Source organism: Rhinoderma darwinii, chromosome 1, assembly GCF_050947455.1.
Source record: "Rhinoderma darwinii isolate aRhiDar2 chromosome 1, aRhiDar2.hap1, whole genome shotgun sequence".
Taxonomy (NCBI): Eukaryota; Metazoa; Chordata; class Amphibia; order Anura; family Rhinodermatidae; genus Rhinoderma; species Rhinoderma darwinii.
Window position 1 is genome coordinate 204,522,653 of NC_134687.1, and position 17,244 is coordinate 204,539,896.

General features: G+C 40.2%; 1 protein-coding gene across 9 annotated transcripts in view; it reads left to right on the plus strand.

Annotated features, from left to right (window-relative positions):
- MAPK10 (mitogen-activated protein kinase 10) overlaps positions 1–17,244 on the plus strand; it is a 239,964-nt gene that overhangs the window by 132,605 nt on the left and 90,115 nt on the right. For all 9 annotated transcript variants that reach the window (XM_075860977.1, XM_075860953.1, XM_075860970.1 and 6 more), the window contains one exon: positions 9,030–9,199. In XM_075860977.1, coding sequence (XP_075717092.1) covers positions 9,030–9,199 — 170 coding nt within the window. The remainder of the gene's footprint in view (positions 1–9,029; positions 9,200–17,244) is intronic.

Genomic DNA, 17,244 nt, shown 5'->3' on the forward strand with positions numbered 1-17,244 from the left:
GCTCTGCCCGGGATTCTGCTCTGGTGAAGACCCCGACAACACTGTCCATATATGGACAGCGATGTCAGGGAATTCCACAGAGTCCCTGAGCAGAGTCGATACTAGCGCTCTGCCTGGTACTCTGCTCTGGGGAAGACCCTGACAACACTGTCCATATATGGACAGCGATGTCAGGGAATTCCACAGAGTCCCTGAGCAGAGCCGATACTAGCGCTCTGCCCGGGACTCTGCTCTGGGGAAGACCCTGACAACACTGTCCATATATGGACAGCGATGTCAGGGAATTCCACAGTGTCCCAGAGCAGAGCCAATACTAGCGGCTCTGCGTCCGGCGGGCCGCAGATGATAGCCTCAGGGGCCGCGTGCTTGAGACCCCTGCTTTAGACACTGTAATCTATAGAGATTGAAATAATCTTTTACAACCTGTCAGGATTTCATATTCAAGATTAAAAGCATTACTTGAAGCTCAAATCTGTAAAAAGGCCCCATCTGCCGTGTGTCATTTATAATACTAGTGCCTGCCTATGTGCTAGAAATTCTTTTTGGCTACCTTAGGCCACAGTGCTGAAGTGCGACTGCTGCCTATAGCTACACCACTTATCAAGATATGGCAACACCAGTACTTTATAAAGTGGTAAAATAATACCTAGAATGCATGGTCCTTCTAAGGGTCCTTTTTCACCGGACAATTTTGGCTGTAACAACAAGCGCCGATCAACGAGACAGCTCGTTGATCGTCGCTCATTTGCTCCTTTAACGAGGAGCTATGATCAGTAATGTATGAAGACATGTGATCATTACTACGATCGTAAACAGGGCAACAATCAGCCAATGAACAAGCGTTTGCTCGTTTATCGGCTGATTGTTGCCCTGTTTACACAGGGCAATGATTGGGAACGAGCGTTCATATGAACACTCCATTGCCCGATCATTGGCTCATGTAAAATGGCCTTAAGGCAAGACAATATCCTGTTAGCTCTCCAAGAATAATTTAGTGAAAATGCACTTAATGAGAATACAACTGTAATTAAAGTATTTTATAACTAGTACACAGCAGTAACTAAGAACTCCACTTTAGTTAAAATATATATATATATATATATATATATATATATATATATATATATATACCTACCTAAGAAAACGTCATCATGGATGGGAGCTCATGTCTTCCCTGCCTACAGAATGGAGTGAGCTAATAGGCACCAGTGAATGATGTCCCCAGCCTGTATCCATCTGCTCCACAGAGAAGACTAATCTGGCGTCTAATATTAGGCCCCTGTCCATGTAAAATGCCCATTAAATCAAATGTTGGCATTATAATTGTGGTAATGACCCTTTGCCACAACAGTGATTTTTTTTATCGAATTAAAAAGAATGAAAGTACTCATCTCCTTATGTTTAGAAGGGTCAATTTTTTTTATTTTTTTTTAATAACAATTATTTTGTATTTCACAGAAGTAAATAAAATTTAATTATTGGCCAATGTATTTGCAGAAAAGCAAGATCGCTGAAGCCCATTTTTGCAAGCGTGACACTGTATTATATTACTTTAGTGAGGCCTTGTTCACACAGTGCAGATGTTGCATGCATTTTTTTAAGACAAAACCAGGAGTGGAACCTAAACTGAAGAAATATGTAAAGGAAGGCCTAAAAGATCTGTTCTCCTGGATCCAATTCTGGTTTTGGCTTAAGAAATGCATGCAAAATCTGCAGCAAATCAGCACTATGTGAACAAGGCCTTAAAGAGAATCTCTTTAGTGTCACTTCCCAGACAAAGAGTACTGTTAGAAATTCCTCAATGGCTAAGTACAGTATATTTCAGTATGGTAGACACATTGGTATGTTTGGTTCCCTCACTCCGAGATAATACATACCTTCCAAGTTTTGAATTCGGAAAAGTGGGACATTTTAAGCCACGCCCCCTAACCACGCCCAATATCCCGCATAAAAACATCAAATCACGGCCATATCCTTCTTCAAATAACAAGCGCACATTCTTACTGCGGATCTCTAGACTGTCTAGATATCACAGATATTATATTTCAGGTTATATATAGTCTTTGTGTTACTTTTCCTTTCTTGGGTATAACATTTGCTCATCACGGCGGCAGCAGGACAAACCAAAAGGCTGAAAACAATTAATGTCAAGAGGGAGACCCTGTGGTGGATGACTTTTCAATTGACAGGTAGCAGAGTTACATGATGGTGATTTTTTTTTTCCAGTTGTGTAACTCTGCTACCGATCAATGGAAAAATCATCCACATGAGCTCCCTTGTAGATCACTCCACACACAGCCTCCCTGTAGATGGCTCCACACACAGCCCCCCTGTAGATGGCTCCACACTCAGCCCCCCTGTAGATGGCTCCACACACAGCCCCCTGTAGATGGCTCCACACACAGCCCCCTGTAGATAGCGCCAAACACAGTCCCCCTGTAGATAGCTCCACACATAGCCCCCCTGTAGATAGCTCTATACACAGCCCCCCTGTAGATATCGCCAGAAACAGGTTCCCCTGTAGATAGCGCCACACACAGCCCCCCTTTTGTACATAACGCCACACACAGCCCCCCTTTAGATAGCACCACACACAGCCCCCCTGTAGATATCGCCACACACAGCCCCCCTGTAGATAGCGCCGCACAACCCCCTCCCCATTGTACATAGTGCCACACAACCCCCTTCCCCCTTGTACATAGTGCCACACAACCCCACTCCCCCTTGTACATAGTGCCGCACAACCCCCCTCCCCCTTATACTTTGTGCCACAATCCGCCAGAGTGGAGAGCGGTAGAGGTAGCCTACTGCTGCCACTCTCCGCTCTGCTTTGACGTCACTCACCGTCAGAAGAAGGCAGGAGTCTTGCAGCGGCGTTCTCACTGGTGTGGATGCCGGCCCGGGAGTGGACCAGTCCAGTCACCTGACCTGTCATCTGACCGGTGAGGTCAGATGACAGGTCAGGTGACTGGACTGGTCAACTCCCGGGAAGGCATCGATCCCAGTCAGAACACCGCCGCAAGACTCCTGCCTTCTTCTGATCACTGCTGCAGACGTCTGGCCTGTCAGCAGCGATCAGCTGTTTTGATACAGCTGCAGCACCCAGCGGGACATTTTGCAGACCGCCCGGGATGGCGGGACAGCAGTGAAAAAACGGGAATGTCCCGGATCCGGGACGGTTGGGAGGTATGGATAATACATGGGCCCACATAAATCAAACTCATTGGACTTTCAGTGATGTGACATTCAGATTGTTCACCTGAGTGCAGTAATTTTATTTCAAGTATAGCACCATGGTTTCTAAATTAAATTTGATTTGGTATATAGCGGGAATTCTGATTACATTTACTTTTTTGGATAAAATTACTAAATCCTTCAGTTTTTTCCAACTGATAAACTTCTTTAAACAGGAAGGAATATGTTAGGAGCCCCACACGCGAGCGTGTTCAGTCCGTGATATACGGTTCGTATGCGGGTCAACTGTCCCGTACTGAAAAAATGATTACAGTACGGGATAGTTGTCCCACAGCGAGGCAGTGACACCTAGCGTCATAGATAACTATGATGTTAGCAGCCCAGCTCCCTGCATTATGTTTGGTCCAGGAAATGCGTCCGACATACGGACCGTATATCACGGACTGAAAAAGCTTGTGTAAATATGGCGTTAGAGGGAATGTATAATCAAAAAATTTGATTTATTTTTTATTTTTTATGTTACTATCCAAATAAAGAAAAAACATTCACATTTTTACACTGGCCACTACAGCAAACACAATAAGCTCACATGTTATGTTTTCTTCAGCTTATTTGTCAACTTTGCTGTGTAGACTGGGACAGGGTCAGCATAGGGCAGGGGATTTATTTAAGGCCCTATTGTACTTCTGGAGGCCCTGATAAGGTTCATCTAACCTCTCGCTCCCTTGTCTCTGGAGAAGGAGCAGTAATTCTTAATTTCATGGAGGCTGTAAAGGTCTATGACATTTTCATTTAATTAGCTTCCATTTATTGCAGTTGCCATAAAATGCACACAACCTATTGCTCTACCCATACAGATAATTCATGAATGAAGTGTGTGTCGCCAATAGTAAATAGTTGCATAAAAAACAACCCACATATATCTCTTCTAACGACTAAAATCGAATAATTAAAACTAAAATTCAATATATGAGACATTCTCTTTAGGAACAGTTGAAACCAAACCATTATCAAACATTAGGATTAGATGACAAAACTTATGTAACATTAATAGAACCTTCGTCCAAAATGTATATATTGTAATTTGTACTATTTGAGAGTTGGTGTACATACAACTTTTTGATCCCTTTTTTTGAGGAAACAAGGTGATCAAAAAACATCAGTTCTGGCATTATGATTTATTTTTCCTTCGCAGTACACCATAGTTTGGGTTTTTATGGCCACGACAATACCAATTATGTTTACTTTTTATTATTGCTTAGAGTATTTTTTTTCAACAAAATGTAAAAAAAAATGTTCTAACTTTTAGTTATTTTTTTATGTTTTCAAAAGTTTTATTAATAGTTTTTATTGATTCCTAGATCTAACGCATGGTATAGATCGCTCACTCAATACACTGCAATACTTAAATATTGCAGTGTATTGCCTTTAAGTCTTAAAGGCTATGCACACATTTGAAAGGCAATTTATATATATATATATATATATATATATATATATATATATATATATAAATATAAAGGTCAGTCAGTGTGATTAGCTGAACTTTCTCTATGCAAAGCAGATGTATCGTTCGCTATGACCTGAATCCGTCAGTCTCGCGGACCTGACGGGTTCAGTGTCAGTGGGTCCTGCGTGTCTCTGATCCACCTTTAATATATCACATCTAAGTTATGAATTGATGTGATAGATTACAGGTAGATCCTGTCAGAGACTCACAGGACCCACTGTCACTGAACCTGTCATTCCCGCGGACCTGACGGGAGCAGGACTTAGCGCTAGATACAGCTGCACTATATATAGAATACAGAGCAGCTGTATCTCAAAAAGTAAAAAGAATGTTTGATATAAACTATTTAGAAAGTTGAACTAATCACACTGACTAACCTTTTTATTTAAAAAAAAAAATTGCTTTTCAAAGGTTTACATAGCCTTAATAGAGCACTGATTGAAAACCTAGAGGCCTTCAATAGGCCTTCATCTGCCATGGCAACTAATCATCACCCCGAGATTTTGTTTGGGGGCGATAGGGCGACAGAGGGAGCTCCCTTTTTATGTCTAACAGCTCAGACAGTACTTTGCTCTACTTTTCTGATATTTTAATCGCCAAGAGCTGATCTTAAGGACTGTGGCTGCTGGTGCAGGGGGCAATGGCACTGTGAGTGTTTAAATACAACTTAACATAGATCCGACATAGCGCCTTAAGCATCTATTTATTATCAACATATGAAGTAGACATATGGAAGCATACCACAAGGACCAAATTAAAACACTATATTAAGAAAATAGATCAAGTCCTATCCTTTTTCAGCTACATTTATGTTTTCCTGAAGAAACCTTCTAAAACTATTGTGACATATTTCATAGTAATGGTTATGGTGAAGAACCCGTCTAATGCCAGCCTGACAGTTTCCATATAATGGTTGTAGTGAAGAACCCCTCTTAAGTCAGCATGACATATTCCATACTAATGGTTATGGTGAATATCCCCTCTAGTGCCAGCCTGACATATTCCATAGTAATGGTTATGGTGAATATCCCCTCTGCCAGCCTGACATATTCCATAGTAATGGTTATGGTGAATATCCCCTCTAGTGCCAGCCTGACATATTCCATAGTAATGGTTATGGTGAATATCCCCTCTGCCAGCCTGACATATTCCATAGTAATGGTTATGGTGAATATCCCCTCTAGTGCCAGCCTGACATATTCCATAGTAATGGTTATGGTGAATATCCCCTCTAATGCCAGCCTGACATATTCCATAGTAATGGTTATGGTGAATATCCCCTCTAGTGCCAGCCTTATATATTCCATAGTAATAGTTATGGTGAATATCCCCTCTAGTGCCAGCCTGACATATTCCATAGTAATAGTTATGGTGAATATCCCCTCTGCCAGCCTGACATTCCATAGTAATGGTTATGGTGAATATCCCCTCTAGTGCCAGCCTTACATATTCCATAGTAATAGTTATGGTGAATATCGTCTCTAGAGCCAGCATGACATATTCCATAGTAATAATTATGGTGAATATCCCCTCTAGTGCCAGCCTGACATATTCCATAGTAATGGTTATGGTGAATATCCCTTCTAGTGCCAGCATGACATATTCCATAGTAATGGTTATGGTGAATATCCCCTCTAATGCCAGCATGACATATTCCATAGTAATGATTATTGTGAATATCCCATCTAGTGCCAGCATGACATATTCCCTAGTGATGGTTATGGTGAATATCCCCTCTAGTGCCAGCATGACATATTCCATAGTAATGGTTATTGTCAATATTCCATCTAGTGTCAGCCTGACATATTCCATAGTAATGGTTATGGTGAATATCCCCTCTAATGCCAGATTGACATATTCCATAGTAATCGTTATTGTGAATATTCCCTCTAATGCCAGCCTGACATATTCCATAGCAATGGTTATGGTGAATAACCCCTCTAGTGCCAGCATGACATATTCCATAGTAATGATTATGGTGAATATCCCCTCTAGTGCCAGCATGACATATTCCATAGTAATGGTTATGGTGAATATCCCTTCTATTGCCAGCATGACATATTCCATAGTAATGATTATGGTGAATATCCCCTCTAGTGCGAGCCTGACATACTCCATAGTAGTGGTTATGTTGAATATTCCCTCTAGTGCCAGCATGACATATTCCATAGTAATGATTATGGTGAATATCCCCTCTAGTGCCAGAATGACATATTCCATAGTAATGGTTATGGTGAATATCCCCTCTAGTGCCAGCCTGACATATTCCATAGTAATGGTTATGGTGAATATCCCCTCTAATGCCAGCCTGACATATTCTATAGTAATGATTATGATGAATATCCCCTCTAGTGCCAGAATGACATATTCCATAGTAATGGTTATGGTGAATAACCCCTCTAGTGCTAATGACATATTCCATAGTAATGGTTATGGTGAATATCCCCTCTAATGCCAGCATGACATATTCCATAGTAATGGTTATTGTAAATATCACCTCTAGTGCCAGCATGACATATTCCATAGTAATGGTTATGGTGAATATCCCCTCTAATGCCAGCATGACATATTCCATAGTAATGGTTATTGTAAATATCACCTCTAGTGCCAGAATGACATATTCCATAGTAATGGTTATGGTGAATAACCCCTCTAGTGCCAGCATGACATATTCCATAGTAATGGTTATGGTGAATATCCCCTCTAGTGCCAGAATGACATATTCCATAGTAATGGTTATGGTCAATATCCCCTCTAGTGCCAGCATGACATATTCCATAGTAATGGTTATTGTGAATATCCCCTCTAGTGCCAGCATGACATATTCCATAGTAATGGTTATGGTGAATATCCCTTCTAGTGGCAGCATGACATATTCCATAGTAATGATTATGGTGAATATCCCCTCTAGTGCGAGCCTGACATACTCCATAGTAGTGGTTATGTTGCATATTCCCTCTAGTGCCATCATGAAAATATTCCATAGTAATGGTTATGGTCAATATCCCCTCTAGTGCCAGCATGACATATTCCATAGTAATGGTTATTGTGAATATCCCCTCTAGTGCCAGCATGACATATTCCATAGTAATGGTTATGGTGAATATCCCTTCTAGTGGCAGCATGACATATTCCATAGTAATGATTATGGTGAATATCCCCTCTAGTGCGAGCCTGACATACTCCATAGTAGTGGTTATGTTGAATATTCCCTCTAGTGCCATCATGAAAATATTCCATAGTAATGGTTATGGTGAATATCCCCTCTAGTGCCAGAATGACATATTCCATAGTAATGGTTATGGTGAATATCCCCTCTAGTGCCAATGACATATTCCATAGTAATGGTTATGGTGAATATCCCCTCTAATGCCAGCATGACATATTCCATAGTAAGGGTTTTCGTGAATATCCCCTCTAGTGCCAGAATGACATATTCCATAGTAATGGTTATGGTGAATATCCCCTCTAGTCCCAGAATCACATATTCCATAGTAATGGTTATGGTGAATATCTCCTCTAGTGCCAGCCTGACATATTCCATAGTAATGGTTATGGTGAATATCCCCTCTAGTGCCAGAATGACATATTCCATAGTAATGATTATGGTGAATATCCCCTCTAGTGCCAGCATGACATATTCCATAGTAATGGTTATGGTGAATATCCCCTCTAGTGGCAGAATGACATATTCCATAGTAATGGTTATTGTGAATATCCCCTCTAATGCCAGCCTGACATATTCCATAGCAATGGTTATTGTGAATATTCCTTCTAGTGCCAGCCTGACATATTCCAGGTTAATGGTTATTGTGGGGAAGGTCTCTAAAGCCAGCCTGACATATACCATAGTAATGGTTATAGTAAAGAACCCCACGTAAAACCACCCTGGTGTATTTTATACTAATAGCCATGATGAATTTTCCCTCTAGAGCCAGCCTGAAATATGCCATAGTAATGGCTCTGGGATGTGTAACTTTCTCATTGCAAACTTATTTTGTTGCGTCACTGTGTGTGCTTCTAATGTCTAAACTGGATTATAGTAATTGACAGAATTAGAATTTTTTTGTTGCTTTATGGTTACACTGTGTGCAGTTAGATTTAGCCTAATTTCTTTATTGCTGCTTAACTCTACTATAGTTACTAAACATGTAAAGTGGCTTAATGGTAAAAAAAAAGAAGAGGGTTGTTTTATTTTCTGTCTCTTTTTATATTTCTATGTTTATGTTATAGCAAAATTCAAGAAGATATAATGACCAACTGAAACTATCATAAATGACTTGCATTGAATAACAATAATCTGTCATGTTTTTATTTCCAATAGGGATTCAGTAATCAAGTGGATGTGTCATATATTGGCAAACATTACAACATGAGCAAAAGCAAAGTTGACAACCAGTTCTACAGTGTGGAAGTAGGAGACTCGACTTTCACAGTACTGAAACGCTACCAGAATCTCAAGCCGATAGGCTCTGGGGCTCAGGGAATAGTTTGGTAAGTAGTTATTCTTGTTTTAAAGCTGTAGTCACATGCACACTAGATTTAGAGGGTGATCAGTAAGTTTACCCTTGGTAAAAACAGAAAAAAACCCCACCTGCTTATTTATTCTTAGGGCAATGTTGGGTAGTTTGAAGTAAGTTTGTGTAGTCTTTTCAGGGGCTAGTGCCCAATCGGTATCTGGTGCTTACTAGAACATATTTTTAATGCTAAACCGAATATAGGTATGTTCCCTTGTATTGGTAATGGTTTGCTGGCAAAATTATTATATACATGGGGTTTTAGGATGGATGTTCTGGAAAGAATAGGGTCGAGAAATTCACGAAGCAGCAAACTCAAGATGCTCCAAGTGGGAACCTCCATGAGATCAGGTTCTTACTACTATTTTCTAGTCTGATTACAAGAGATTTATCAAAGCCAGTATGTAGTATCTAATGGCAAACCTCCCTATCTTCTCCCTTTTCTTTTTTTTTTATGCTGATGACCTAAAATGTTTAAATTGTATATATTTACTATGTAGAAAAAACAAAAATAGCTGTGCATATAGCATTGTTGTGCTGCATTGATTTCAGTTCTATCTAGAATACTAAAGAAATGTTGCCGCAATCTACCTCTAAGGCTTTGCACACATTAGTGTCATGACTTCCATTCTTTACGAAAGCTTTGACAGATCCCTTTTGAAACAGATCCCAATGAAGCCTGACAGATCCCATTAACCTGTCATTTTTCCGTGGGGTTCGGTTCACATTTTTTAATAAAGACTAGCGCTACTTTAAAGAAACAAAATATAATCCCATCATTTCAGTTACTAATATACTGTAGCTCCAAAGTAAGCTATTGAATTCTGACAATTCTAGTAGCATAATCACGCTGAAAACAATAGCCCATGTAGCTTAGGCCTAAGTGCCATTGAGAATGCTGCATATTTTGGTGCAGATTTTGATGCAGATTTTTAACCAAAGCCAGAAGTGGATCCTGGAGGAATGAAACATAAGTTTTTCCTTTATATTTCCCATTCCTTTTGAAACAACTTCTCGCTTTGGCTCAAAAATCTGAATGGAAAAATCTGCAACAAAGTCTGCAACGAATACGCGATGTGTGAATCCAGCCTAAAGGGAAATAATAATTATTATGTATCTTCTTTTGTGTTTACATTTATTATAAAAGCATTTACCCATTAAATATCCTATTAACATTGGAATATTCAACCATACCAATAACATAGAGGAGGTGTCATGTTCAATTAGAACACATCTTTTCTCATAGAGTTTATTTTCCACGCAATATGACTTTAAAGCAAGTGAAAAAGAGAGAACTTTTCCTATAGTCACTTAACCTTCCAATCCAGTAGCGCCACAGAACGTGTTCACAATGATATTGTGCCTTGGAACTTAAGTTGGGTATATTCAGCAGATAAATAATGTCACAATGCATTTGAGATTTTTGATGTGACTGAAGTCTACATTTGAAGAACACAATTGTCCAATACAGCATTTACTAACTATAAGATCTATTCTATACCAGTCAGCGGCAGGATAGTTTAGTTTGTTATTTTTTTTTTTATAATTAACTGAATTTTTAATGCTCACATATCAAAACTAGAAAATAAGGGAAAGGGAATGGGAGCAGGGGAGGACCCTGCATTTAGAGAAAAAAAAAATGTACAATAAAACCAAGATGCGGAAGCACTCAGGCTCCAGCATCCTATAATATACAGATGAACAGGAGCACGCAGGCCCCAACAAATGAACAAGGATCCAAATGTCAAATACAATTGAGACAAGAAAAATAAATAGTAAAATGAAGAGGGCAAAGCGGGAAGAAAGAAGTAAAAAAATATATATAATAATAGTATTTGCCATCCACCCCATCCCCAAGGACAAAACAATCAATTCCATGCTCCCTGGAATAAGAATATGCACTCATCAAGGTGCGATATCATTGGGCCATGATAGACTTATACTCTGGAGTATCTAGATACACAATCCAATAGTGCTCGGTATGAAGAAACAACTCATGGTGGTCATTCAACTGAGAAGTGAGGTCCTCCATGCGCCCTAGGTCTTCCACTTTTTGAAACCAGAGCCTGAGATAGGGAGGCTCTGGACATCTCCACAAAAATGCATGCCCAGGCGCCGTTGACCAGGTGACGTAGAATAGAGTTTTTGTAAGTCTTTATGGGAATGTCACTATGATGAAGCAGGAAGTATGTAGGTATGAACTGGATAGATAAGTCGGAGAATGTGGAGGTTATTCTCCAAATCTCTCACGAGAAAGGATTCAACACAAGACAGTCCCAAAAGGTATGAAGGATGGTACCTTTGGCACATTGGCACCTCCAACATTGCGAGGGAATGGTAGGAACCATGGCATGCAATTTAGTTGGGACATGGTACCATCTAGAGAGAATTTTGTATCCCGCCTCATGGATGTGACTTGATATAGATAATCCATGTGAAAGACGATATAATCTCAATAGTTGAGATTCAGAAAAAAATAGATACTCAGGAAGGGGGGCAGAGGCTGTGTCAGGGGCGACACCAACATAGTATAGATGGAGGACAAGGTATATCTTACTGGTCCCTGGTTAGAACAGAGGACTTCTAAAGCTGTTTTGTCACGAGCAAGGGAGAATGGGGATGGAAGGGAAATTAGAAAGTGATGAAGTTGGTTAGTTCCCAAGAGTCCTAAAGAACATGGGTCTGAAGCATTAATAAGAGACTCCAGAGAGTGCCAAGATTCCCCTACAAGAAAATGAGAGGCTCAAAAATGACCAGAGGCTGACCGGCTTTGAAAGACGGGGTCCGTCAGACCTGGCGTGAATGAGGTGTGACCCAAAATCCGGAACATGGGGGAGGGACGAGGCAACAGCTGGTTTGCAATGGATTGCTTAATTGTCGCCAGTGTTAGGGAGATAGTAGGATGAGGAGGGGACATAGGGGGTGTAGTAAACAATGAAGGGATGGTCTGAAGGGGAGAGGGGCAAAAAATGAGACTCCAGAGAGACCTATAATCTGCGTGTCGATGCCAATCAACCAATCTACTAAAATGGGCAGCCACAAAATAAGTGTGGATATTAGGTAAGCCAATTCCACAGGACTCTTTGGATCTATAGAGGATAGCCTTCAAGATTATGGCCGGTTTGTTGTTCAAAATTAACTTAGTGATTGGGGTGGCTACTCTGTCAAAGAATGATCGGGGAATATTAAGAGACAGGGTCTGTAGGAGATATAGTATCCTGGGGAGTACGTTCATCTTTGGAATTGAGCAGCGGCCAAACCAGGTAAAGGTGCCATGAGACCATCGGTCTAGATCCGTCTTTAAGGACTGAAGAAGCTGAGGGAACTTTGCCTGATAAAGCCACGATGTGCGGGTGGTAAGATGGATTCCAAGGTATTGTAGTGTCGAGGGAGACCATTTTAACGGGAAAGAAGAGGATAGCAAAGAAAGTGCCGATGAAGTTAGAGAGATGTTAAGAGCCTCTGATTTTTGAAGGTTAAATTTATAGTTCGAAAGAGCTGTATAATGTGATAATTTGGAAAAGTGGTTAGGGAGAGAGATTAGAGGTTTGGAAAGAAAGAATAGAAGATCATCCGCATAGGCAGGGACTTTATGTACAATTTCCCCGATACAAATCCCTCAGATATCTACATTCTAAGGTGAGGCTGAAAATGAGGGGGAACAGGGGACAGCCTTGGTGGGTGCCGTTTGTAATGGGAAAATAGTTAGAGAGTACCCCATTTATTCTACCTGCCATCAAGGGATGGGAATATAGGCTGCCAACCCAGGGTAGCACGTTAGAACCAAGACCTATAAGTTTAAGGGTTTGAATGAGGGACCCCCAATGCACGTGGTCAAATGCTTTTTTCCGTAGAAAGGAAGATGGTGAGAGAAGGGGAAATGGAGAGATAATGTAAGATATTAATGGCTCTTGTGGTTTTGTCCCTGGTAGGCATAAAGCCCACTGAATGATATGTTGTATGGAGTGAGGCGGGCATAGAGGATTTGGGCAAACAACTTAAGGTCCACGTTGAAAAGAGAGATGGGTCTGTAATTAGGACATTCAGAGTGGTCCTTACCTTCCTTGGCGATAACAAAGAGTCTCTGTATTGTCATCATCTAATTATTAAAACACTGTGATACTTCACAATATCTTATTTCATTATACCGACTCATCCAGTTGCGTAACTAGAAATTATAGGGCCCCATAGCAAAATGAGATGGGCCCCATCACCTAGTAACAGTAAACTGAAACAGCAGCATAAGTAAAGGTATGGACAATAGCGTCATATATCAGAGAACTAACATAGTGGTGCTAGATAGCGGAAAGCCACCAATTTGTTCATCTCCACAAAACGGAACAATGTCCTTGCACCTAATTGGGCCCCCTCAACCTCTGGGCTCCACAGCAACTACTATGGCTTCTACGGCTGTAGTTACACTTATGGACTCATCATAGAATAGAATGGTGTACATAAGAAAAAATAATCTGTCAGTCAGAATTAGTAGTATAGTTTGCCATCAATGTTTGATCAGTAAAACTTTGACCTTCGGGACCCCTGCTGATTAGCATAATGAAGGGACACCACATCCCGTTGATTGTTTACATAGGCACAATGGCTATGTCTGGTATTGCATCTCTTCCCATTTACAGCCTCTGTAAACAGTGAATGTGATGTGGCACTTCCGTAGAGGTTGGTCCCCGACCAATGAAACATTAATCACCTATCCTAAGGATAGGCCATCAATGTTCAAGTCCCCCAAAAAAACTTTAATCCATTGCTATTGGCTACGAAGACATACATTTTCATACAAGTGCAAAATTAGACTTGTTTAGTGTCCATGCAATTTGCTCTCTTTTTTTAGCTTCGTTTACGGATGCCTAATAGTGGCATCCGTCAGCCTTGGACTATAATGGTGTCTGTTTAACTGATACTTCATGAACTCTTATGGCCCTAGTTCATTAAAGTATCTGTTTAACAGACACCAATATAGTCTATGGTAACGAATGCCACTGTTAGGGCATAGGTCACAGCCTACGTTTAACGTATACATCGGGAGCTTTACCCCGCGTATACGTCAAATGTAGGCAAATAAACATGATGGGAACATGGCCTTACAAGAGTATTTCAGAATTTACCATATTGAGTTAATTTCAGCTACATTGTCTGGATATACAGTATTCGCAGTGATTAATGATGTCCGACAGATTCTGCTTTCCTGCTAAATAAATTACTTGTCTTGTTGCTTCTGAAGATTAAAACATATTTGCATTGCATACGATGAAGAAGACAAGAAGGAGCACTGGTTTTAGATGAATCACAATTATGATTGAGAACATATTATTTAGAGATCTTTATAATAATGGAGACAGTGATAGGGTGTGAGGTCTCTTGTCATGAATGAGCCAAGAATACAGATAGGAATAACAATGTTATATGTAGCATGTTTAGTGACCACCATGTATATTGTAGTATACAATCTTGTATAGAAGAGGGGAATTTCCATAAGATATTGCAATGTACTGTACTATAGTGAATGTTTCAAGTTTGATCAAAAGTGAATTACTTAATTCTAGGGTGTGTCAGGAAATTTATGAGATCTCTTGAAGGGGTTATGACTTATGAGAAAGCTAAATGAAATGGAATGTTTTATGTTTCTACATTAAATGTATGTATATATGTGTTTGCTAAAATCCCTTTACTTTGGAAGAGCTGCCCAAAAATAAACAGATAACAGTTTGTCACACTGCAATTAGTTGTAATCTGTTTGAGAACCAGGCAACAAGAGTTTAATTCCGCTGCAGCGCCACCACAGGGGAAATGGTGCATTTCGCAAATGTGGTGCCTATTTTCAAAAAGGGCTCTAGGTCTTCCCCAGGTAATTATAGACCAGTAAGCTTAACATCCATCGTGGGGAAAATGTTTGAGGGGCTATTGAGGGACTATATACAGGATTATGTGACAATAAATAGCATTATAAGTGACAGCCAGCACGGTTTTACTAAGGACAGAAGTTGTCAAACTAACCTAATCTGTTTTTATGAAGAGGTGAGCAGAAGTCTAGACAGAGGGGCCGCTGTGGATTTAGTGTTTTTGGACTTTGCAAAGGCATTTGACACTGTCCCCCATAGACGCCTAATGGGTAAATTAAGGACTATAGGTTTAGAAAATATAGTTTGTAATTGGATTGAGAATTGGCTCAAGGACCGTATCCAGAGAGTTGTGGTCAATGATTCCTACTCTGAATGGTCCCCGGTAATAAGTGGTGTACCCCAGGGTTCAGTGCTGGGACCACTATTATTCAACTTATTTATTAATGATATAGAGGATGGGATTAATAGCACTATTTCTATTTTTGCAGATGACACCAAGCTATGTAATATAGTTCAGTCTATGGAAGATGTTCATGAATTGCAGGCAGATTTAAACAAACTAAGTGTTTGGGCGTCCACTTGGCAGATGAAGTTTAATGTAGCTAAATGTAAAGTTATGCATCTGGGTACCAACAACCTGCATGCATCATATGTCCTAGGGGGAGCTACACTAGCGGATTCACTTGTTGAGAAGGATCTGGGTGTACTTGTAAATCATAAACTCAATAACAGCATGCAGTGTCAATCAGCTGCTTCAAAGGCCAGCAGGATATTGTCGTGTATTAAAAGAGGCATGGACTCGCAGGACAGGGATGTAATATTACCACTTTACAAAGCATTAGTGAGGCCTCATCTAGAATATGCAGTTCAGTTCTGGGCTTCAGTTCATAGAAAGGATGCCCTGGAGTTGGAAAAAATACAAAGAAGAGCAACAAAGCTAATTAGGGGCATGGAGAATTTAAGTTATGAGGAAAGATTGAAAGAATTAAACCTATTTAGCCTTGAAAAAAGACGACTAAGGGGGGACATGATTAACTTATATAAATATATTAATGGCACATACAAAAAATATGGTGAAATCCTGTTCCTTGTAAAACCCCCTCAAAAAACAAGGGGGCACTCCCTCCGTCTGGAGAAAAAAAGGTTCAAGCTGCAGAGGCGACAAGGCTTCTTTACCGTGAGAACTGTGAATCTATGGAATAGCCTACTACAGGAGCTGTTCACAGCAGGGACAGTAGATGGCTTTAAAAAAGGGTTAGATAATTTCCTAGAACAAAAAAATATTAGCTCCTATGTGTAGAAATTTTTCCTTCCCTTTTCCCGTCCCTTGGTTGAACTTGATGGACAGGTGTCTTTTTTCAGCCGTACCAACTATGTAACTATGTAACTGTGTAACTTGGTGTCTATTAAAATCAATGGGCTGTCAATGTGACACATAAACCTGCTGGGTCCTCCAGAGAGAGATTGAGACGTTCTTTGTAGCTGCTCTCTGCTACGGCTAATTGTAGGCAGTTATGAATGAGGAACTCCTTTCTGGAAATTCAGAATGCCTTAATGAGGTAATGGTTTCCGTGACCAGACAACCCCTTTGACAACTGTGTAATATACTATAAACTATTGTCAGTTCCATGGCCACTCAGGATGACAGTATCTGGTGAACTTTTTTAGGTCCGATATACAAATATCAAGCATGGTCAAATGTGGCACAGTTATTAAATGTCAGTTCTAAAATAATAGTCTGTACGTCTGTAGAGGCCACATGGAGACGTGAGCTTTTTGATCTACTCTCACGGTTGTGGGGGCTAGTGTTTTTTTTTTTGCTGTCACGGACTGATCCTTTCTTGTGTCCACTTAAATACCAGGATTTTTATCTGTCAGCCTTTAGTACTCCAAGTGTAGAATTTACCAGGAATAAAACCTAGATAGATTTTATTTAAAAAAAAATAATTTAGAAATTAAAATGAATCAAGATGCAGCGTTCCACGTTATTGTTAAAATTTGCTCAAAACTGGAGTGCCATGGAAGAGAGCTTATTAGGCCCTACTAAATGCAGGATCTAATAGACTCCCTATCAGTGTAACACTTTTTTCCCGTATAGTTTTTCCCTTATAGTGGTATTGTAGCTCAGCCCTATTCACTTCAATGGAGCAGTTACAATACCAGACAG